At 49.4% G+C, this 21,261-nt stretch overlaps 1 protein-coding gene across 1 annotated transcript in view; it reads left to right on the top strand.

Annotated features, from left to right (window-relative positions):
• Nucleotides 1-1,292: 1,292 nt before the first annotated feature.
• Nucleotides 1,293-21,261, top strand: part of SGPP2 (sphingosine-1-phosphate phosphatase 2) — a 23,344-nt gene continuing 3,375 nt past the window's right edge. Inside the window, exons 1-3 of the mRNA XM_019471331.1 lie at nucleotides 1,293-1,445; nucleotides 14,271-14,450; nucleotides 17,008-17,097. Coding sequence (XP_019326876.1) covers nucleotides 1,428-1,445; nucleotides 14,271-14,450; nucleotides 17,008-17,097 — 288 coding nt within the window. The 5' untranslated portion in view covers nucleotides 1,293-1,427. The remainder of the gene's footprint in view (nucleotides 1,446-14,270; nucleotides 14,451-17,007; nucleotides 17,098-21,261) is intronic.

Here is a 21,261-nt window from a genome sequence, read left to right as displayed (position 1 = left end):
CTTGCTCCTGCCCCCAAATCAAAAATCCTCTTCATATATATCTCCTTTTTTCCAAAGTGTACAGGTGTTTAAATAAAATGCGATTCACTTGCATGTTGCTCCTGCTAACCGGCTGGGAGGCTTCTTAGTGGTCTACTAGTCCCAAACGGCAGCAACAGCAAACCTCGCCGCAAGTGACCAAAGTCGTGGCCTTAATAATATACGCTGTCGTGTGGCTTCCCGGCTCCGGCGGGCTGGGTGCAGCCTTTTAGAAGAGAGAAAACAAGTATTTTTAGGTGGGGTGCATCTAATGAAATCATCTAGTTGCCAAATCCAGAGAGCAGTGAAATCCGTAGCTTAATAAAATGAATAAAGTCCTAAACAGTTTGCAGTGTATCTCCTGTTTAAGGAGACAACCTGCCTGTTGTGACTTAAAGACACTGGAGGTGACAGGGGCAGCTCTTCTCTCTGCCCGCTCCCAGCCTTGTTTCCCCCCAAATCCAGAGAGCAGTGAAATCCGTAGCTTAATAAAATGAATAAAGTCCTAAACAGTTTGCAGTGTATCTCCTGTTTAAGGAGACAACCTGCCTGTTGTGACTTAAAGACACTGGAGGTGACAGGGGCAGCTCTTCTCTCTGCCCGCTCCCAGCCTTGTTTCCCCCGGATCAGCTCATGCAGCCGGGTTTACGGGCTGTAGTTTACAGCCGTGGCGGTTCAGCGCAGGGCGATACGATGAGCGTCCCGCCGTGGGGGAACGCGGGGTCGGAAGCACCCGCAAGAGCCCGGTATTGAGGGCGGTGGAGGGGATGCTGATACCAGCGGCACCCGACGGCAAATTTCAGGGACTAGCGGGGTAAACTTTGCCTGCTATAATGAGGCAAATTTAAAATGAAGTGGTTCAGTAATTGCAGTTTACTTTTTTCATCTCAAAACACATTTCCAGCGAAAGCAACGGTGCCTCTTTTTATCTACAGATGTAGAAACTTCAGAATTAACGCATCGGTACCCGTTCTTAAATATACTTGATTTCCTCGGAGGAAAGACTGATCCGATCTCCCGGAAATCTTTGTCAATGTGACTGCTACCCTTAGTTAGTTTGAATAGATTTCTGATCTGCAGGAAATGTAACTGAGCCATCGCTGTAGTCTTCGTTTTACTATAAAAATTGAACTTCATTTCCTGACGCTTGTTCTTGTTCCAACAAATTATTTGGTTTAAGGGCTGGTAACTGTAACAGTTAAATTATCTTACGTGTTTTATATAATTTGCTAATTCACTAAAACTTTCTAAAATCCTCTCATTTCCAGGGTTGCGCGCAGAAGTATATTGTGAAGAACTACTTCTACTACTACTTGTTCAAGTTTTCAGCTGCTTTGGGTGAAGAGATTTTTTATATCACTTTCCTTCCATTTACCTACTGGAACATAGATCACTCTGTGTCTAGAAGGATGATAATTATTTGGTCTGTAAGTATTTCTATGACTTAAACACGTACTTGTTAATTCTGTAACTGTAGCAAACGAATATTTAAGAGTAAGAATAACCCCTCAAACAAACAAAATCCCTTCAAACAAGAAAAAGCTAACGTTATTTAGACGTGTGACTCGTGCGTTTGTGAAGCAGAGGTATTGCGACGCTGAGAGAGGAGGCGAGAGGCATTAGCTGACGCAGGTTGTCTGTTCGTCTCCGGTACGTCTTGCACTGACTTATTTTTTCAGCCCAACAACTGACTGAGCTGCTTTTGATGGGGTTTGCACAGAAGAGTTGGGAAAACACCTCCTTCCCAAGCTATCATGGTATTTTAAGGATCCTTCTTTATAACTTTAGGAAATCTTTCTCTTACCCCAATTTCTTCTGCATAACCTGTTCATATAGTTCTGGTTCAGTTGAAATCAGTATAAACCTAATAGGAAGGGGATTGCAGGCTGCAGCAGAATAAACAGGGTGCTTCTGCAGTCACTTTGGGGGGGGAATCGGATTCTCTGTTGAAGGCTAAGACTTAAAAGCATTGATTTTTGTTAACGCCAGAGCATTCTCAAATTAACTGGCTTCAGCATTGCTTCAGCCTTCACAAATGCGGTTTGGGGTGTCCAGAATAATGTATTTCCATTCTGGCACTGGAAACCAGTAGCTAACCAGGCATTTCAATCTGGGAATGGCTGTTGTTTTGTCGCTGCCACTGCTCATCTTGGTATCGATCAGATCTTTGCTGCCCAAATAAGACCGTTTTAGAACAGAGAAGGGAGGTAGGAAGCATCTCTGGCAGATGGCAGACCCTGGAGGTTTAGCTGTCAATCTACATCGATTTAAGAAATTGAAGCTTGTTAAAAACTTGGATGCGAGCTTTGTTTCTTTACAGTGAAGCTTCTCCTTGACTTAGTCAATTCTGGTTAATAATATTCTGTCTTTTGTCCAAATAATATGATGGGAAATAAAAACAATCCGAATTGGCTCATACCCTTCAAACGCACCCGGCCTTGGACCGAAGGCATCAGTCGTTCTGTGCCAGTAACCCTAGTCGATACATTTTATAAAGAGAACATGAAAAATAACTTGCGGATGAAATTTAGGAGTAGGTGGACACTGTATAATTAGAGTTGGGTTTTGGCCAGGAGTACACCTACTGCTTCTGGAAACGTGCCACAGAAGATGATAATTGGTAGTCACTGCCTTCTGGGTTTGCATATTGCTCAAAAAATGACTCTTTAGAGCTCCTCGCGTGCCTTTCTGCAGACTTGCCTTGCCTTTACCTTGCAAGGAGTCCGTCTGAGTACTGGCCAGATCTAGGCTGGTTTAATTAGAGTATTCAAGCATGTGATATTACGATTATTAATATTATTCTTTGACTTCGGGAGTTCTGGAGTTGCATTTTATACTGAAAAGGAGAAGCTGTTTTAAATACACAGACTTGTGACAATCTGCAGTTTAAAAACATTTTAATTATACGTAATTGTGAAATGGCTAAAAACGTCTGTGCAGGCTATGTGTTAACGTTATGGCAAGCTCGGCTGGGTGGCTTATTTGCTGGCGAGCAGGCTGTGAACAGGCACCGGCGTTTGTGGTGCTGTAGGTGGTGTCGGTCTGTCTTAGACACCTTGGTCGTGTACGCGACAGCAGAATGGGCTTAGCTGCACGGGAAATGCCAAGGTGCTCGGTGTGACAAAGCTGTGCTTTTAACTTACTGGAAGGTTTTTGGCGATAGCACTGGAAGGACGCCTGTCTGGCGACACCGCGGTGAGCAGGAGTGCAGATCCGCAGGCTATCTGCAGTTCAGAGTTTTAAAGAAATGCTTCTGTTTCGGCACGGATGACGATGTGGGGCGGAGAACAGCCGTGTTAGATGAAAGTAAAAATCCAGGTAGCCCGATAGTCTCTGAAAACAGCTGCCGGTAGAAGGCTGGGAAGAGCACTAAGGGGCAAGTGCAGCACCCAGGCACGGTCTGCAGAAGGCTCTTACCCAGCTGGGGAAAGGAGCTGGTATCGGACGGAGAGCCCTAAGGAGAAGGTAGTGGTAGTTCCCTTTTAACACTGTTTGGGATGAGGAGAGCTTGTTAGTGAAGCTCTTCGGCAGGGAGGGATGGTGGACCAGCAGTGACTTCTTCGTGAGCCTGGTGCAAAGCGCACGGGTACGTTGGGAACACGCGCTGGTAAAACCACGTCGGGCAGGGATGGTCGTGACGAAGGGGGTTAGACCACCGCCTGGGAGAAGTGGGCTTACCCTTGGGCGGTGGAGAAACAGAAGTGGTACGGAGTGTGGTGCTTCATTTTGTGCTATTGGGGACTTAAACCTGTGAGTTTCGGCTGCGAGGTGGAAATGACAGGGTCGGGGTCCCAGGATGAATCAGGGGAGTTTCTTCCCTTAAAAATGAAAGCAGTATTAGTGCTGTTTACAAGGCCTTCCTGCCATCTTATCTGTCATAGTTTATGCAGAGCCAGTCCCCCACATTTGAGAGAGATAAATTCGAACTGGAGCAGGGCCAGGGATGATTAGGGAACAGGCTATTTTCTGAGCAGAGACTGAAAGCTTAGATAAGTCCCTAACAAAATGAAGTCGGAGAGAGAATGGGGCTGGCTGTAAACGCCAGAGGAAGGAAGGAAGGAGCTTCTTAAAATAAAAGTACAGTCATGAGGAGAAACATGCATAAGACAGTTGTAAATAAGCTAAGTTGAAGCTGACAGTTGTGAAATAGCTCTAGAAGAGTGAAGGGCAGTAAGAAAAATTACAAAGAGAGTTTACTTCAGCAGCAGGAGAATGGGGCTGGCTGTAAACGCCAGGGGAAGGAAGGAGCTTCTTAAAATAAAAGTACAGTCATGAGGAGAAACATGCATAAGACAGTTGTAAATAAGCTAAGTTGAAGCTGACGGTTGTGAAATAGCTCTAGAAGGGTGAAGGGCAGTAAGAAAAACTACAAAGAGAGTTTACTTCAGCAGCAGCAGCAGAGGAGTGGACTTGGTGCCCTGGGATGTCTTCTCCAGTCCTGGGTCCCCAAAACCGGCTGCTCGTGGCTTTCTGTTTAGCTGGACGGCTCAGGGAAACGCTGGCTGCGGCCACATCCAGGCGCTTTGGGAGCGTAAAGTGGCACGTTGCGCTTCCACGGTGCCTGTCCTCCGAGCGTTCGCAGTACGTATGTATGCGTTACCTTTCCCTGTACGGATGGACAGGTGAAATAACAGCCTGAAACCTCCGGTCAAGATGCTGGGTCAGTGCCAAAGGCACCCTGGTGTCTTCGCTTCCCTTCTTCAGCTCTTTGCAGTGAACACCCTTGAATCTGCGCAGACGAGGCTTTGCCTGTGACTCTTGCTACTTCAACCAGGAAGCGCAGAGATGAAAAATAACTTCACGTGAACCAGCCCCTAAATGTACTTCAAATTTACCGCACGTCTCGGCTCGAGAGGTGAAAGTTCAGTTTGGTTTTTTAATCTCTGCACCCCTTCAGGGTTGAAAGCTTTATTTTGGTGTGGAATTTCAACCTGGGAAAAAAAGAAAATAGTTAACAGTTTCTGCTTGCCATTCAGCATGCTTGGAAATTGTTGTTGTTTTTTTTCAGGGTGTGTGGATGTAAAATGTACTCACACCTCTTTTAAGCCTAAAAAACTTTAATTTGTAGAATATAAGTAAGAGCTGGCCAACGTGGACTCTGTCGGGGCAGGTGTGAAAGCTGTCGGCGTATGACAGCGATAAGCTGCTCACCCAGGTGAAGGCGGCATCTCCGGAGGAAGGCAGGGTTTGGGTGGCTGGCGGTGCCAGGCGGGCACCCGCCGGGCTGCCTGTGCCCCTCGGGGCTCACCCCGGCTGGGGCCCAAGCGGTGCTGGGCGCAGCACGGGCAGGTCTGAGAAGGTCCTGGGTCTGAATCCGTGGCAATTTAGTTTCCCGTCTTGCTTTTCAGAGGAATAGTTTTCCAAAGGCTGTCAGCATTTAGTTACTTGGGAATGATTAGCCCTGAACTCTGGCTCCCGGAGTAACCAGGAGTTTAATAACCAGCAGGAATTTACCTGCAGTCACTATGGGTGGCAACTGAATCCTTGGATGCTGCTTTGAAAACGCGCTTTGCAGCAAACTCTGGTTTTAGTGGGTTTTGTGTGTGTGTTAGTTTTTGTGCTTTTGCAACACTTCACCAAAACGTTTTTGTGCTTTTGCAACATTTCACCAAAACAAGCTTGGAAGAGCTGATAAACATAGTCACTGGAAAGTCAAACTCTTTAAAGCTCCATATATTACACTGCATAAGAACATGTAAGACTGTATTCAAGCATGTCAGTAACTACAAAATGTCAGAATACAGAAATAAATGGTCCATGAAAGAAAATGCCATGTGCAAGATGATATGAAGTGTTTATTGAGAGAGAATTTTGTGCGTGCTGATAGCTGTACTCTACCCTTGAAGAAAAAGTGCCAGTGAAGCTTTCATAACCGAGATGCTGAATTAAGGTAAACACTGCGTACCTGATGTCAGTTCAAGGCTGCTAAATTTCAGTCAGAATAATTTAAGGTGAAGTTTAAATTGGAAATGTTTTGTATTTCACTAGAACTACAAGGTGTAACAGTTTCTCAGTTTTAGGTGTTAGATGATAAACCAGATCAACGTGACAGCAGTTTTTCCTCCTACCAGGAGACTGCGGGCCCAAATGTCTCTTATTTAGACCCATCACAAGATAGCCAGCTATGTTATAGTTTTTGTCTGAAGACTTCTTTTAAAGGCAGAGTGAACGTCCTAGGACGTTGGTTGGTTATGCTTCTGGAGGCACAAGGCTCTCTTGATCTTCTTGTTCTGGTTTTGTTTTTCTGAAGTGTGACTTCAGAGAGCCAAAGTCCTCCCTCATATATATATATATATATATGTACATATATACATATATATGTATATTTTAAGAAGCTGTCTGTGCTGTCTCTTCCCTCCTCCTGTCCCCTGCTGCCCCTTGCCGTGACATGCACGCTGCGCTGCCGCTCAGCACGGCACTGCTGGCTGTGGGCTGGAGACCCGCCTTGTGGATGTGCTGCTCACCTCGTGGCCGGCACAACTGGAATAAGCGTTCGAGCATCCCACCGGCTCGATGCAACCCTGAACGTCCCGTTGCACCTGACCAAATCCTTGACAAACGTCGTGTAAAGTTCCCGCGCAGCTAGCACAAGATGGATGTGTTTTCTGGAAAACAGTAACCGCGCTGGAGGCGGCGGATCCTCGAGCTCCCCTAGCCAGCCGCCCTCTCCCGTGAGGTGCGTGTGCCTCAAGGAGGTGCCCAGCCTCACGGTCGCTGTTGGCATCTCTGCACGTGGGCGGCATCCCCGTGGCTCGGGGAGGGGATGGGGGAGCAGGATGCGATCAGAGGGTGGCTTAGGGCACCCCAGGCTGGGGGTGCCTGGGGCTCTGCGGGGCTTCCTCCACCCGGGCTGCCACCAGGGCAAAAGGCCAGCAGTGCTGCTCACTGCCTTTCATGGTTGTGTCCCTGAAGCCAAACCTTAGTTCTCGGCAATGACTTGGGGGTAGGAGGAGCATCTCCAGAAGAAGATACTCTTCCTCGCTCTGCTCCTCTCTCACTGTGAACCAAGCGATGCTCGAGGGGCACAGTCACAGCTATTCTCTGTCGCAGTGTTATCTGTTCACTTAAGCCTTAGTTGGGGGATGCTGAGAATAGAAGCTGTGAACAGTGCAGACTGGATGCTTGGTTTAATTTCTGTATGGTGAATCAAAGTCACGCCTGCCTTGACAACCACGAAAAATAGCTGGCACTTTCAGGATACAGTCTTTGCTGTTGCTTGACTAATCTCCTGCAAATGCCAGTTTATTAATAGTGCATCCTTATTTTTTTTTTCCTCCTCTTTCCAGTGTTCCCGATGTGCTCCGTCACTCCTATCAGCACACAGAGATCATGATAAAAACAAAAGCAACATCATTTTCAAACTGTAAATTTCCTTTCTGGGAAGACGACAAATACTATTGCGGGGCAGGGTTTCTAGAGCCAGGTTACAGAGTTTCTGTTTTGGAGCCAAAACAGCAGATTCAAAGTCAGGCTGCCAGAGCGTGAGTCTCGGGGAAGAAGTCGCCAATGCTGTTTGATCCCACGTCTTCTCTAGAATTTCATCTTGTCCTTTTAATAGATCAATAGCGGAGATGGGAGAGATGCAAAATCAGAAGTTGAAAATAAATACGTTCTGGGTCACCTTTGTTAGCCAAAATGTTACAGAGTGCAAAAAGAATTGCCCCTCCCGACCTTCCCACGCCTGTGGGACGGTCGGGTGTGTCCGTCCCCGTGCGGAGGTTGTGGCAGAGGAGGGATGCCTGGCGCGTGAGGAGGACGCGCCACACGCAGCACGCCTGCAGCACTGGGCCCGCTTCCTAAAACCTGCCAGATTCGGGGTCTGGGCAGCCGCCACGTAAATGTTCCAGAGGGGAAACTGCGCCTTGAGGCACCGGTCCCGTGCCTCTGCGTACGGAGCGGGCTCGGCTCTGTGTGTCTATGTGCCTTCGTACAGGTCTGCACCGCGGGGGTAAATATGTGCAGCTCTCTTGCTTCCTGCCACAGAAGTGCTGCCCGCAGCGATTGCAAGAGTAGCGAGGGAAAACCAGTGAAAATGCCAGGCAACACCTGCAGGTGAGCAAAACCACTTCTTAAATTATTGGAGCGATACCAGAGTTATGCGAATGTCAAGGAGCCGGGTCACTTTATTGGGACTGTGATGCCCACAGGGAGGGGAACAGCCCCTCACCCCAGAGGGACCCCCGGACAAATACGTTGGCGCCTGGACCCTGCCAATGCCTCGATTTGTCGTTGTTCACTAAAGCAAGATCTGTTAAAACACAAAGATAGATTCCTTTTGTTTACCCCAGTACCAAGCCCCAGGTGAGGATGTATTTTTGGAGACAGACCATATCTGGGACTCAGAGGAAACCTCAGAAAAAGGCTGTTGTGCTGCTAGCAATTGCTAATTACATTTCTGTAGTAAAATGTAATGCTGTTGACCCATAGTGGGACAGCTTTGTCTTTCCTTCACCTGACGCGCTGGCTCTGAAGGATTGCTGTTCCCCTCACGCAGCCCAGGCTGCCGCAGCAGTATGGTAGGCAGCAGAGTCTGAGGAAAGTCTTGTTTTTAAGTTGCTTACAGCGTTACAGGAAAAAGCCTTTGAGAGGGGAACAAGCGTGTACAACGAGAAAGAGGTCTTTACCCAAGTAATTTTTAAATGCTTCTTGCATTTGTTGAAAGGATTTAATTCTGAAGGCTTGAGTCATCTGCGTAGCACCTGGAAATTCAGAAAATCCCAAACTGAATAGTGGTGTTGTGGGCATGGGGTTAGAAAAATGCCCCCGTGTGTCAGGCTTGCTGCCTTGGCCCACGTGTTCAGCCTGCGCAGTTATAAATGCAGGACCCCCGGGAGGGACGGCAGCTTCGGCGCAGCCTGTGCCGCATTGCGTTCCCAGCATGACCGCAGCGTGCCGAGCTGATGCGGTAACACCTGGCAGCGCAGAAACGGTAGAGGCTGGTTCAACTCTGAACAGATTAGGGTAGCTGTACCCTAGATTTCAAGCGTGGCTCAGTAAGCCAGGCTGCTTACTGCTTCACCACGGAGCAGGACAAGATGTGGGTAAGATATTCCCTTGCAGTGCAGGGCAGGAGCTCTCAGGAGGAAAAGCCTGCCTCGCCTAGCCCTGGGCTCTCCTCTGCCTGCCGATGCAGCTCGTGGATTCAGCCGCATGAATGAAGTGCCTGGTTTGCGTTTCACGGAGGCAGAGCGGCGGCAGGGGACATGGGAGCTGTGCAGCCCGCAGCGGAGCAGCACACAGGCAGGGAGGAGTGGCGGGGACAGCCCCGCAGCGACGGGCCATGCCCGTGTGGCTTTGGAAGAAGGGTCTGGGGGGATGCGTTTTATTTCCTACGTCTCCAGCTGGTGCTGCTGTGTCACTGTCAAGTGATGTTGCAAATATTAGGGAGCTGACATAACTTCCTGAGGGTCCCCACCGCGGCAGCGGTATGTAAGCAACTTTTCCTTGTGTGTGTGTGTGTGTGTGTGCACGCCTCCATACAGAAGGGGAAGCGGCGTTTCCCTGCCTTATGCGTGTGCGTGGTTGTTGCTAGCGACCTCTCCACCACACCTCTGCTCCCGTGCCATGGTCCACCTTGCTTTTGCCATCATTCCTTTAGTAAGGACTCGCATCGCAGCATTTGTCACAACCGTAGCTTGTAGGAGTTGCAGATAGAGGTAGAGCAGAGTCCCTTTGCCTCCCCTAACAGGGCGCTCCTGTGGGAAACTGTGGTGAGGGTCTGGGGGCGAGGGCTCCCTGTACGGACCTGTCTGATGCCCAAGAGCTTCGCTTTGCTTCTGCCCGGGTTTGGGCCCCGCTTGTGGGTGTCCAGTGACCCGGGAAGGCTGCGGTGCTGACCTGTGGTCCTTTTCCCTTTCCCAGCCTTGAACTCCAGCTCCCCTCCCTCCCTGCCGGCCCGAGCAGCCCCCTCTTTTGCCAACACAGCTTTGTAACTCAGGTGTGAAACGGTTATATTTCATTTTGGAAAGTTGGAACAGTCCGAGGTACGTGGTAGTTAGAGTTGCTGCCGCCAGCTTTCAGAGTAAAGGGAATTAGCCATGCCCACCCCATCAACTTTTCTGAAATCTCAGCTAAATTCCTGTGCGTTTCTGTGTAGTTATCTTCTCCAGCTAACTGTGTCCAACACAATCCATCATGGCTTTGACTTTGTTGCTTCGGTAACGGAAAAGTCTCCAGGTTCAGACAAACTCCCCATGCAGAAACAGAGGTACTTATTAATGTGCAGATTAAAATTATTTATGCTGAAGATGTCTGCAAACTGTTTTCCACCAGAACTGCAGAAAATTCAGTTGATCAGCGTCACTCGGACGGAGTGGAAGAGAGCCTGATCTAGAAATAAACACAGAAGAACAGCACCGAGAGCCGTAATATAGCACTCTAGGTAGGCAAAAAATGTCAGCAACGTAGGAAAGAAGCAAACAGAACAATAACGCATGAAGAATTTATTTGCTTCAAGGTTTCTTTTCTTTGCCATGCCTATGAGAGCGAGCGGTGTCTGCTCGCTCAGTGTTCAAGGGCCTGTTCCCTCTTCTCTCCAACGTTCAGCTTTGGGCCTGGAGACCCATCGGGTGGAAAAGTCCACGAGCACGTAAAGACTTTTGGAATGGGTTTAATTGAAATCTTGGGTGAGTATGCTTTGAGCCCAGCCCCTCCTTCCTCCCTAAATCTTCCCAGCCCGTGTGAAGAAAGGGGCGCTGGCTGAAGCCCAGCGCTGCAGGCTTGAGGGATCACCCTGCTTTAGACTTTGAAACCCATAAACTTGCTGCCGATCTGCTGCTACGAGGTGACACGCTCCTGGGTCAAGCCTTAACCTACCTTCCCCTGTTTGTCTGTCCGAAGCCCTCGTGGATGTGCTGTTTGGCTTACCTAGGGTAGGCTGGAAAGCACAGCAAAATTACCCAGTCCTGTGGACTTAAGCAATCCCAAATTACTTGCTGGTCTGGACTTGTAATTTCTGCCCGTGCTAAATTTATTCCAGGGCCATCAAAGATTTTTTGGCATTGCACAAGTAGGTCATTCAAGTCAAGTGTAGGTGAGGCTTAGCTCTGTGTTGATCTTTAGCCTGTCCCCCATGCTCGTCTCTCCATCTCCCTTCCCCTCCTTTCCAGCGCTTCAGTGCTTATGCTTCACAATGTTTATTACAGGGTTATAACAGGCTGATAACCGGGTTATAAAAAGCTGATAACCGGCCAAAACTTTCAGGCTGCTTGCTTTCTTTCCTGGGACTGTTAGAGAGTAAATCCAAAGTGACAGAGAAATAAGGTCAGGAAATAATGAAATGTGGCTTGAGAGAGAATATGCCACTTAGCCAAGGCAGATACCTACCATCCTCAGGAGATGAGAGCCGCAGCAGAGTGCAATTCAGATATATCCTGCAATGAAATACAGTGCTGTAAGTGTGTTTCTGCAAAACACTTGTCATGTAGTGACCGCATCTGTGGTGGCCTCCTACTTTTTTTTTCTTTTTTTTTTTTTTTTCTTTTTTTTTTTCTATTTGTGGCATGTAGTGACCGCATCTGTGGTGGCCTCCTACTTTTTTTTTTCTTTTTTCTTTTTTTTTTTTAAACTATTTGTGGCTGAGCTCTGGGAGTTTGTGCCTGGTACACTCGCGGGGGTGTTGCCCTCAGCCGCCAGCTGCGTGACGGTCCCCAGCAGGACTGGCTGATGCTCTGGGGAGGGATGTGCAGGTCCCAGCTGATGCTCTGCCTGCCCCGCTCCGTGCTGCGGGGCCGTCTCCCCGGGGAGGGCACCCCTCTGCCCACCACAGGCAGATCTGGCAGGAGCTCTGGGCTGCTTGCTTCGCCGTGCTGCGAGCCGAAGAGCCCGCGCGGAGCCTGGGCAGTCCTGCGCTCCTCCAGCCACTTGTGAGCAGCGCGTGGGGAGGCAGGCGAACCAGAGCAACACCGTTGCTGGGTGGCTTTTAGCAATGGTGCACTTGTCATCTTTCGCCTTCTCGGGGAAGCCTGCCAGTTCGGCTGATGGGGGATGTTTTACCGCACCCACAACCGCCGCTTCTGCCAAATAATCCAGGACATTGCACGTAAAACCGTGCGCACGGCACCCAGATAAGCTGAAGGCAAAGGTTGGTGCTTCAGAGGGCAGTGCTTAGTCTGAACGTATTCTGGACTCCCCTTCATATTTTATGGAGGTTGTCTCACCTCTCATTACCGTACGTGTCTATACCATATGTGTGTTTAAAAAAATATAAGGGTCAGAATTTAATGTGGAATGCCAGGAAGGAAGGTGTTGTGAGGATGCCTGGTATTTTTGCTTACACATACCACCTCCAGCATTCAGCCTGTTTTTCACCATCAGAGGAGTCCTAGCATAGCCTTCATTTCAAAGATGACTCATTTCCCTTTCTGCAATACTCTTACGTACTAGTGCTAATAATACTTCTACAAGTGGAAGTCATTATTATAAAGGACTGCTGATAAACTGGCTCATCCCACCTTGCCTCTCAGATGGTATCACGAATGGTAGCCTCAATGTTTTATGTTCTGTTGGAGAGAGTAATTTTGCTTTCAACCCTGGAATTTAATTAACTTCCAAAGATGTGCCTGCATCCATTTGGAAACTGGTGGCATTAACCAAGTAAACCCACCCGGTGGTTTCCTTAAGACACTTGTTCCTTGAGCCTTTTGTTTGCTGTGAACAGTCCGGGCAGGGTATCTGCTGGCTGTCCTATGCCCCGCATATCAGGGCGAAGTAGGAGCAGCCAGGCGTGCCACAGGTGGTGCCGATAATAAGGTGGCGATGTGATTCATGTGAGGAGGAGGGATAAAGGCTGCAAAGGCAGCAGCAGTCGCTTTTCCAGGCTCTGGTGCTGGCTGTAAGCCTAGCGCTCCCCGTGGCGTGCCCTTTGCTGTAGAGAGGGGGCTGAAGGAACGTGACGTTTTGACTTTTCCCTGGTCCTGATTCGTGGATCCTGAATCCTGATGACTTTCTTTTAATGTGAAGCCATTTTTTAGATGGCTGGTGGGAGAGAGAGGGATGCAACGTGGCTGGTGATAACCGTGGCAGCGGATGATCGTGTCGCTGTTCTGGCATACGGCTAACACCAGCATGGGAAGGGTGTTATTTTTAAGACCCCTCCTTTGCTAGTGGAAGCGTGAGAAGCAGAGCAGCGAGCCATCTCGCGCAGCAACTGAGCTTTCATGGCAGACGCCAGTTAACCTGATTTTTGTATTAAAAAAAAAAAAAAGGAAAAAAAAGGTTTGCTTTGTTTTGTAGAGCTTGCTTTGCACGTGTCTTGCTGCACTATCCAAAGGAAGGATGAGGGCAATAGAAAGCAAATACATCCTCCAGGGACAGCCTGGGTGCCTTTTGTTCGCATCCTTCTCGCTGTGGATGCCGAGAGCCTGTTGCCTTTGGGAAGGGGGTGCTGAGGAGCAGAGGATGTCAGCGTGGCGGGTGCCCTGGGCACTGCTGGATGGGCTGCACCTCTCGGGGATGCTGGCCGGCTTTGCCTCCTGCCTCTGCTTCCCATTACTGCTGCTTGCAGCGACCTGAGAATACAACATTTCCCCCAAAATCGCTGCATTGCAGCGCTCAGTAGCTAATTAATGGAGCCCTTGCTTACACCTCTGGTGTCCCAAGCAGGGCACAAAAGCCTTTTGTTGTTAGGGAGTTAGGCAGGAGAACTGGTACTTTATGTTGCTCGTCCAGTTTTCTTTCTGCTGCCTCCCCAAGGATGCTAAGGTTATTATTTAATAACCACACCAGCGGGGCGTCCCAGCGGGGTTCCTGCAGCACCTTGTGCGGTGGGTGGAGCGGGAGCTGCCGGGAACGGGAGAGCTGGTGCTGCCCTCGGAGAGCTGCTGCGTGGAGCTGGGGGGGGACGGACGCGGCTGGGCAAGGTGGTGATTTAAAGGTGGCGGCAGAAAAATTTCTCTTACATCTGTTTGCTTTGCAGGAGAGGGGTTGTAAGGGATAGGGAGGAAACTTAAACTTCTCTAGCGCAGGGTGGGAGCCAGCTGTCCGTCTCACACCATCCTGTATTGCTGCATCTCGTGAGCGAACCCTCCTTTTGGTCCCACTCCTGATCGGGTTATAACACGGTGCAGTAAAACCGCCGCTTCCTTCGCTGCCCGGGTTAATGGAAACCCCTTTAATAATTCAGGGGATAAAATTCTGCGCTTCGGGTGGTGGATTTTGCAGGAAAAAGCGCAGAAATAGAGGTGGTTCTCGGGTGGGCTGGAGCGGGGGTTGCCCGTGCTGACTGACAGCCCTGTGGCCTTTCCTCTCCCCAGATAGTGATGTACATAGGCCAGGTCTCCAAGGACATCCTGAAGTGGCCTCGGCCCCTCTCGCCACCTGTCGTCAAGCTGGAAATGAGGACGGACGCGGAGTACGGGATGCCTTCCACCCACGCCATGGCTGCCACTGCCATCTCCTTCTCCTTTCTCACTGCAACCACGAACCAGTACAAGGTAGGGGTCACAAAAAGAAAAAAGAAAACAAAGAAAATTAAAAAAAAAAAAAGAAAAGGACGTGTCTGCTTCCAGCAAGCTACAGAAAACTAGCAAATCCAAAGCTGTTGCAGCTTCCAGAGGAGCTCTGCGTTACACTTTTCACAGTGTATTTTTCCCTGTTGTTGCCCGTAGCTGGCTGATAATAGACACAAGAAGAAATTTAGCGGAAATCTCCTTTCTTTAGCACGAAGCCCGCTCGGAGCCGCGGGCGGGTTGCGCTGCCCTGCCGCGGTTTGGCGTGTTCGCTGTGTTTTCGCACGCGGGGTGACCGTGGAGGGAGCCGCCGTGCTGCTGCGGAAGTTGCCCGGCGTCAGCGTTTTGTGCTCGCCCCGTGCCCGCCAAGCCAACGCTGCACGTCGGGGAAACGCTGGCTCCCAGGGAAACCAAAGGAGCTCTGTGTCGCCTGGTTTTCGTATGATGCAGGAAAAGCATCCTTGGAAATCCCCTGGCTCTAACCTGTGTTAGACTAGTAGCACACAACACGATTTGAGAGCCTGTTTGTCAGAGGAGTGACAGCAGTTTCACTGCACTGGAGCTGTAGGCTGCCTGGGGAGATCTCATAATTATTTTCCCCAAACCTTCAGCCTTTTATCTTTCTAAAAGGTTTATTTTCTGGAAACTCATTTCTCCACGATGATTATTTTCGTTTCATTTTATGAATCCAAACACGTGTTTGCTGTACTCTAGCAATAATAACTTCCTGGCTGCATCGTATTTAAGTGTGTTTCTCAGCCCTCTCAAGCGTATTTCAAAGAGAAACCCAGGTAACCAAGAGGGCTCGCAGTACGGCCGGGGGGTCTCGCTGTCGCAGTGTCCCTGGGTGTCCTCCCCGCGGTGCCAGCGTGTGTGCAGGGAGAAAAGGTGGCCACCCGTTTGATGAAAGGTGCTGTGTCCTGGGGCTGTAACTCATAGAAACGGAGGTCTCCGAATTAATTTTAACTTCCAGACTCATCCGGTCCCAGCTGTGAAGCAGCGGGCTTTGCTCCTGCCCACGGTGCAGGGATGAGCGAGCGGGTCAGCGGTGCCCAAAGCTGCGCTGCCAGCCTCCTGCTCCCTGGTCATTGTACGGTAACTGGTCGGAGCAGCTTGGCAGCGGGATGGGGACGGGGAGGGGGAGCCATGAGATGGGATATTTGTCAGCCCTGGAAGGCCAGATCCATCCCGTGCGTCCGATCTGGCAAAAAGAGCTGGTCAGCAGCACTTTCTCCTCCTCCTCGGTCGATAAGCTACCCGTGGGACACGCGGCTCTTCACGGGCTGTCTTGTACTTCCTGGAAACTGCCATGAAACAATAAAGCTGCTGTAAAATAATTAAATGATTTAATTGCCTCTATTAAGAAGGAAAAATCTACCCGTATGTTACGCTGCTATCTTCTAAAGCTGCCCTAGTCATCAATTACCGATCTGAACTAGCTCTCAGGCTGCCTGCTGAGGGGGGAATAAAGTGGGCGTAAATCCTCCGAAGACTTAGAGAAGTGAGAAAAAAAAAGTAGCGTTTTATGAACGGGGAGTGACATCTGCAGCCGGGTCTGAGCCCTCTATTCCGGGGGCTAGAGGACGCCGGGGGGAAAGGGTCAGGAGCGAGTTGTTATGCTTAAAATTTCCACAGAAGCATTTTTGCGCTGACCTACGGCCACCCTGGTCGGTCGTCAGCCCCTCGACAGTAGATGGAGACTTTGTGTCAAATCGGGTGAATTAATTTCATTGATTTATATTTTGGGTTGGTTTACTTTTTTCAGAAAAATGTCCTTTATGGACTGAAAGGAGCCCACCGGCCCACTTGGTTTCAGGATTTGAATGGGTGGATTAAGGGCTAATATGTTAAGCTTATTCTTTACCAAATGTGTGGGGTTTTTTTCCTTTTTAAATATTGATTTATTTCAACACTTCTTTCCATGTTCATAGGCAACTCAGAGAGGGAATTAAGCAAAACCAGCTTCATCAGAAGACGGTTAAACCTGAAGCGTCACAGGGAAGAGCGGTCCTGACTGCTCTAATAGCTGGACTGCGGTTTCAGCCCAGACATTGATTTTCCCCTCCCAGCCCGCTGCTCGAGGACTATTGATCACGCTTCTGGTCAGGCCCTGCGGCTATCGCGTTCCCCTGGGGTGATCTGAGGCTGCAGTTCAACCTCGGGCATCGCTTGTACAACGTGCTGTGCCTTTTTTCCTTAAGGTCTTTAGCACTAAGATGGATTTTGCAGGTGGATATTGTTGGGGAAAAGCTCTGCAAATGCCATCTGTTTCCCAGGTTTCCCCGCGCTGAGGCTAGACCTTTGCAAAGGTGGGCACCACAGATAACGGAAGGACCTTCCAGCAGGATTGCACGTTGGCCGATGTGAGGTCTCGTCTCGGGTCACGTTAGTCTCTTTGGGAAAGTACAGCTCAGGAGCCGCTTCCCAACACGAGATCCTTACGTCAGTCCGGCTGCTTGGATGTTTTATTTCAGAGATGCACTGATGTTAAAGTGGATGACTGTGTAATGTGTGTGTTTACTTTTTTTCCCCCTTTTCACAGTATCCGTTCGAACTAGGCCTGGTCGCAGCCTTTGTGTTTTCGATGCTGGTGTGTCTCAGCAGGCTCTACACGGGAATGCACACGGTCCTGGTAAGGATGCTCTCCTCCTCCCCGTGCCGGTCGTGCCTCCAGCTCTGCTTGCCTACAGCAATTCCCATCTTCAAGCGATGTACGTCCTGCCTCGGCCGGGCCACTGCAGGAATATAGGAGTCATGCCACTAAATTTCAGGCTGTACGTTCAAAGGCAGATGTGAGGAAACCCTCGGGCTATTGCTATTTGAATCCGCAGGGGAATTATTTATACCATTAGGGAAGCAGCAGTGCACGTGGGTTGAGGAGCCGGGTGAGGTCGGTGTGGCGTCCGAATTGTAGTTCTCTATTTTGAAATTTTAATTGCGAGGAATGCACTTGGGCAACTGACGCTGCTCCTTGGCTAAGCCTTTTGTGCAATAGTATCACTGTTGTCAGGGAGAAATATTCCGGGCTGGTTTAGCCTGGGAGTGTCAGGGAAGGAATAGCAGGTGGGTGAGTCACGCCGGCGACCAGCGGAGAGCGGAGGAGAAGGTAGAACGTGACGAGTGAGCTGCCGTTGGGGGACAGCTTGTCTCGTGTTGCCGTACAGGGGCATGGCACTTAAAAAAAATATTACGACAAGCTTCTCGTTTTCAGCTGGTAGGAAATTCATTCTTAAAGGATTGAGATGCAGACAGGCTTCGTTCAAAAATAATCATAAAATATCTGTGACTTTATATGACAGCCTTGTTGGGCACAGTTGTTTAGAGATGTCAGCCCTGCTTTAAGAACAGATTTCAGTGTAACTTTGATTAGGCAGTAGCTGGTTCCCTCCTGACGAGAGGAAACGTTATTGATCTGTTACGTATAATGGTCAGAGGGGTGGTCCAGCTGCCTAACTATGGATAAAAACTCCCGGCTACTTCCCCGCAGGAGTTTGGTACGCGTTGTTTGTTGGTTGCATATGCATAAATAATTGCATTTTTTTACTAAGTGTTAATTATGTTTGTAATAAGGAGACTTGATGACTGTAAGAAAGGGAGCCCTTATGAGATTAAGGTTATCTATAAAATATAGCTTGACCTTCCCTTCCAGGCTTAGTGGATCAAAACAGTATCTTAAATCGAAGCTGGAGACACCCTTTCTTGACTAGTGACCTTAAGTCAATCAGTAAAAATTCTTCGCATACTTCCCTTGCTGGTCCATCGTAATGAAAGACTCCTCTAAATTTAGATGGATTTTAGGGTAAAGAAGAAAAAGTCCTTTGTGCCTTTGACATGATAAAAAAGGGCTTTAAAATAAAAAAAGCTCCTTAGCTGAACTGTGAGCAATGCTGCCTTTCAAAAGGGCAAACGTACTTCGCCGGGGTCTTCATCCCGTGCGTGCCATGGTGGGGACGGAGCTGGGGAAACGGCTGATGGTCACAGCTGCCCAAATGCAACCCCCCTCTCTCTGCGGCGCCGTCCGTCCCACCTGCAACGACAGGTTCTTTCGGGGAAGACGCGCGGTTCAGAGACATTTACCACACCTTGAGGGACGGCTCCCAGCCTGAGCTTCCCGAGATGCCGCGGGGCCAAGGCACAGCGGCCTCTCGGCCAAGCCACCAGCCGAAACAGCCTCTGCCTAATGAATCCAACTGAGGCAGGTTCTTTCGGGGAAGACGCGCGGTTCAGAGACATTTACCACACCTTGAGGGACGGCTCCCAGCCTGAGCTGCCCGAGATGCCGCGGGGCCGAGGCACAGCGGCCTCTCGGCCAAGCCACCAGCCAACCCAGCCTCTGTCTAATGAATTCTTAACTGAGGTTTTAATAGAAGATGAATACCGACAGGACATAGTTATATATTAAACAATCATAATATTTTAGTAAAGGAAATGAATGGGTAAAATAATACCCACCAACTTAGTGTAACTGAATTTGTCCCGTTTGAGGAACCAGAAAAGGAGTGGCAAGGTGGTTGCACCGTGCTTTGCTACAGCCGTAGCTGAAGCTCCGGCGCGGGGGGCTCGTCTTCTGTAGCCTCAGCTCTGCAAATCAGTCTGTATTTCAGCATTGCTTTTGGATCGGGAGCGGCCTCAAAGAGCACAGTCGTGTCAGTGGAAGAGATGTTACCATTAAAGACCTTCTGGAGAGGCAGTAAACTGGTATGAGAGCTACCTGCATCGTTATAGCCGTATCAGAACGAATACTATGCTTAGGGAAAAGGCAATAAACACCCGTTGCCCGGGCTGTTACCAGGAGAGCATCACCCAGCTAGAGAAGGGGGTGGAAGCAATACGCTTGCGCTGCTGAGAGAGAATTGAATTACAGCAATCCGCCTTCACCACCTCAACGCGAGAACATCCCGTGTGCGTGGAGAAGCAGGGGAAAGGCAGGGTCCTTCCTTCTAGGTCTTAAATGATGGAGTCTGAGGAGCTGGGGAAGTGGGAATCTGCGGTTACCTGGAAAGGGCAAAGTGAAAATTTGGACAGATTTTGAAGCAGAGAATCTGTAATTTTATAGAGGTTATTTTTAAGGAACAAAATGCAGTTGGGGACAATAGGACTGGGGTTTTTTTTTGTTGCTGTTTGCTTTTTTCCCCAGACAATTGTATTTTAGAAACCATTCCTTTACTCCCCATCTTAAAGCTTTGGCCCAATTTTTGATCCCTGTCTCAGTGAGATGAACAAGTTTTTCTGTCTCAGCGTCGCTGGAGCACATCTGAGTCATCCCGTGTTTGAAACGACGAGCGATGGTGTTCGTGTGAGCGCACAGCGTTCCAAAACGCTGCGAGCAAGATCACCGCAAATCATATCGGGAAGAACTTCATCAGCCGAGGGCGGCCCCCAAACCTGGGGGGAGGAGGGGAGGCTTTTAGCCTTCTTTTACCCCTTCAGGGCCAGCCGTAGGAATTTCTTAATGCGCCAAGCTAATGGGTTTGGCGTTCGCTGTGGAGGCAGAGCTGGATCTCCTCCTGGTGTAATGCATACTGCCCTGTCTCCAGCCAGCGACGGGGGCTTGGGGAAGCAGACAGGCGCTCCGGAGCCACAGCTGATGTTGTGACAGCCTTACCGGTACTGCAGCTTCCCACTTGCGCTGCCCTGAGTTAAAAGCGATAAATGCCCGGTGCCGGCCAGTGTGCGGGGTGGGCTACAGGGAGAAGTCAAAAGGTCACTTTTTATGACCAAAAAGAAACCTGAAAGTTGTTTCTGTAAACGAAGGAAATAGTTTTGTTTGGGTTTTCCCCCCCCCCCGAGAGGGGAGATACAGGGAGAAGTCAAAAGGTCACTTTTTATGACCAAAAAGAAACCTGAAAGTTGTTTCTGTAAACGAAGTGAATAGTTTTGTTTTGGTTTTTTTTTTCCCCCCCTGAGTTACACCGATTCAGTGTTGATGCGTTTATTGCTGATTACACCACCCTCGGGAGAGGGTTCTCGGTAGCCCCCACCCTGCTCCTTTGCTGTGCCGTATCTCAGGTTTTTTACCACCACCATTAATCCTGAAGTTATCTTAAATATTTTGAAGCTGACAAACAGTCCATTGGCATCACTTCACACACTGCGGCACTACAGTTCTCCTGGGATGAAACGGAGTAACCTATAGGAGTGGAAATGAGTAAGATATTTCTGTTCAGGAGAGCGAGTAGCGTCTCACACTGTAACTGAAAACGTGAAGGGAATTCAGGCAATACAAGACAGAATAGGAAAAGTGTTATTTCTGCTTTGATTGGAAACATCAGGGAAGATGCTCGAGTGCCACCGTGTTCGGGGTGCTGGTTCGATGTTCCGGGGGCCTTTTGTGAGTGTTTACATCTCCAACCGTAGTTTCAGTGGGAAGAGCACAGAACTGCAGTCTTGCCTTCGGAAAGCCAGACCACACGCTTTTGCAATCCTAAAACAAATGGTGGTCTAAGACCTTGTGAAACAAAAAAAAAAACCCACCCCAGCCCAGCGCAAGAACGGCAGCAGCGGTGCCAGTGCCCACAGACGCCGCCGTGCTTCCTCGGGGACGGGCAGAAAGCATTTTGAAGCGCCCCAGTCCTGCGTCCCAGGCATCGCGTGCAACTGGATTTTTACCTCAGTTGTTTTTCTTTACGTACCTGTAGCACAGGAAAATAACTTGGAGGGCTCGCAGCGTTAGAGACCCGACACCGGCCTGTTCTTTAGGTAGCAAAGCAAAAATGACAGCTTTCTAGTTAAAATCGAGAGGAGCGAGGCCTCCCTTCTGTGGAACCCGGGCAGATGCTCGTCGCTGTGGGGGGGG

Source organism: Aptenodytes forsteri, unplaced genomic scaffold (genome assembly GCF_000699145.1).
Source record: "Aptenodytes forsteri isolate BGI_AS27 unplaced genomic scaffold, ASM69914v1 Scaffold1, whole genome shotgun sequence".
In the NCBI taxonomy this organism is placed as follows: Eukaryota; Metazoa; Chordata; class Aves; order Sphenisciformes; family Spheniscidae; genus Aptenodytes; species Aptenodytes forsteri.
Note: the sequence above shows the minus strand (reverse complement) of the source record. Positions and strands in the feature narration are given on the sequence as shown.